Source organism: Octopus bimaculoides, chromosome 13 (genome assembly GCF_001194135.2).
Source record: "Octopus bimaculoides isolate UCB-OBI-ISO-001 chromosome 13, ASM119413v2, whole genome shotgun sequence".
Lineage (NCBI taxonomy): Eukaryota > Metazoa > Mollusca > Cephalopoda > Octopoda > Octopodidae > Octopus > Octopus bimaculoides.
In genome coordinates this window covers 46,700,411-46,702,543 of record NC_068993.1, presented here as the reverse complement: position 1 = coordinate 46,702,543, position 2,133 = coordinate 46,700,411, and the positions used below count along the sequence as shown (strand labels likewise).

Sequence of the window (2,133 nt, the reverse complement as noted above, 5' to 3'; positions counted from 1 at the left end):
AAAAAAAAAAAAAAAAAAAAGGAAAGAAAAGAAGAATCATACTCTACTGCCAGCGATTTCCGCTATTAAAGTATTCAAATTAATAAACACTCACCGGAATTGTTTGACCACACACTGGATTCGTGTTCATGAGCATGACGCCGATGGCAGAAAGGTACTTGCCAGTATCGCCCCATGCAATCACCAAACTGATGAGTGCTGCACAGGCAAGCGACGTCAATGTGTTGCTAAGCTCTAATGAGATGTTATTCAAGCCTTGACCTGTCGTTAGATCCATCATCAGTTGAAACATTCCATCTGGAAACAGAAAAGAGAAAAATAAAAGTTAGAAAAAAAAAAAGAAAGAGAAAAACATTATTTTGAATTGTATATATGAAGGTGCATGGTTAAGGAGTTAGGATGTTCCAGCTTATGTTCATAAGGTGATGGGTTCTAACTACTGGACTGGCCGGTTCATTGTGTCCTTGAGCAAGGCACTTTGTTTCATTTTGCTCCAGGCTGCCTTACTGGCACTTGTGCTGGTGGCACATGAAGAAACATCTAAGCAAGGTCGTTGCCAGTGCCACTGGACTGGCTCTTGTGCAGGTGGCACGTAAAAAACACCATTTTGGACATGGCCGTTGCCAGTACCGCCTGACTGGCCCTCGTGCCGGTGGCACGAAAAGCATCCACTACACTCTCAGAGTGGTTGGAGTTAGGAAGGGCATCCAGCTGTAGAAACTGCCAGATCAGATTGGAGTCTGGTGCAGCCTACTGGTTCACCAGTCCTCAGTCAAATTGTCCAACCCATGCTAGCATGGAAGGCGGATGTTAAACGACGAATATTCGGCAGTAAATGAGCACTAACTGCAGTACTAGTGCAGCTCTCTCTCTCTCTCTTTCTCAGATGTGACATCTGGAATGTTCCAACTGCTAAAGAGTGAGGTGGCCAAGAGAATGTCCATGTCTGCTCATGAATACATAGATATTTGAAGCAATTATCAAAACTATGGTACATGCTACTGAGCCATATTCCCACACAAGTGAAGTCTGGCTGTAATGTACTTTAACACATAGAAGCAGCAGCAGCAGGAGGGGAGGGAAGCCACCAAATATTGATGATAAATCCCTATCAAAGGATTAAGATTAATCTATGCCGGTAACAGCTTCACTGGAGTCAACCTACTCTGCAATGTACTGCACGTTTGAAGGTTGTCATGGATAGATCTACAGCGAATTGTGTAGGTCTGCCTGTTCTTAACCACATGATCAGCAACAAGGGCTAAAATGCAATATGAAAAAAGAAAAAGAAAAGGAAAAGAAAAAAAAAGAAGTCTATAGTTAACCTAAAACTTCTGCTGGTTCTCCTTTCATGCTTTCTGGTAACTGTCCTTGCAGAAGGTCCAGAAGAGCTTTTAAAGCCTTCACACAAAGTTCTGGATATTGTTTCTGAGTTTCTCGCACCAATTCAAACACCACATTGAGACCCATACCAACAATCTGAAATTGAAGAAAAACAACAAGCTGAAATGATGATGATAATGATGTTGGTGCCAGTGATGTTGATGGTGATGATAATGATAGCAATGATGACAATGATGATGATGATGATGATGATGATGATGACATTTCTGCAAAAATATGCTTCCTTTTAGTTGAATTAATTTTTAGAATGAAGAATCCAGAAAAATAACATTGTCATAAACAAGCTGGTGCTTTAAACATAAATTAACACTGAAATTAAGATGGAGGGTTCCAGTTCACTGTATCTCAGACCAACATTTACAGCCAAAAAATGGTCAGTCAACTTATACACCAAGGCACCTTCAGCAGATTAAATATTCCACGTGAAATGCAGCAAGATTTGGAAAGACAGTGACAATGTATTTAATGTTTAAATTACAAGTTTACTACACTGTACATACTACAATGACTAGTATGCACAGGCAACCATTGACACATGCGCACAGGCAACCATTGACACATGCGCACAGGCAACCATCGACATATGCGCACAGGCAACCATCGACACACACACAAAGACAACCATCGACACACACACACACACACACAAAGACAACCATCGACACACACACACAAAGACAATCATTGACACACACACACAAAGACAATCATTGACACACACACACAAAG

The 2,133-nt window shown here is 41.1% G+C and overlaps 1 protein-coding gene across 7 annotated transcripts in view; it reads right to left on the bottom strand.

The window, feature by feature from the left end:
- Positions 1-2,133, bottom strand: part of LOC106869699 (E3 ubiquitin-protein ligase MYCBP2) — a 145,882-nt gene that overhangs the window by 143,011 nt on the left and 738 nt on the right. For all 7 annotated transcript variants that reach the window (XM_052972468.1, XM_052972462.1, XM_052972464.1 and 4 more), the window contains exons 2-3: positions 1,326-1,479; positions 95-297 (exon numbers count right to left, since the gene is read on the bottom strand). In XM_052972468.1, the coding sequence (XP_052828428.1) occupies positions 95-297; positions 1,326-1,479 (357 nt within the window). The remainder of the gene's footprint in view (positions 1-94; positions 298-1,325; positions 1,480-2,133) is intronic.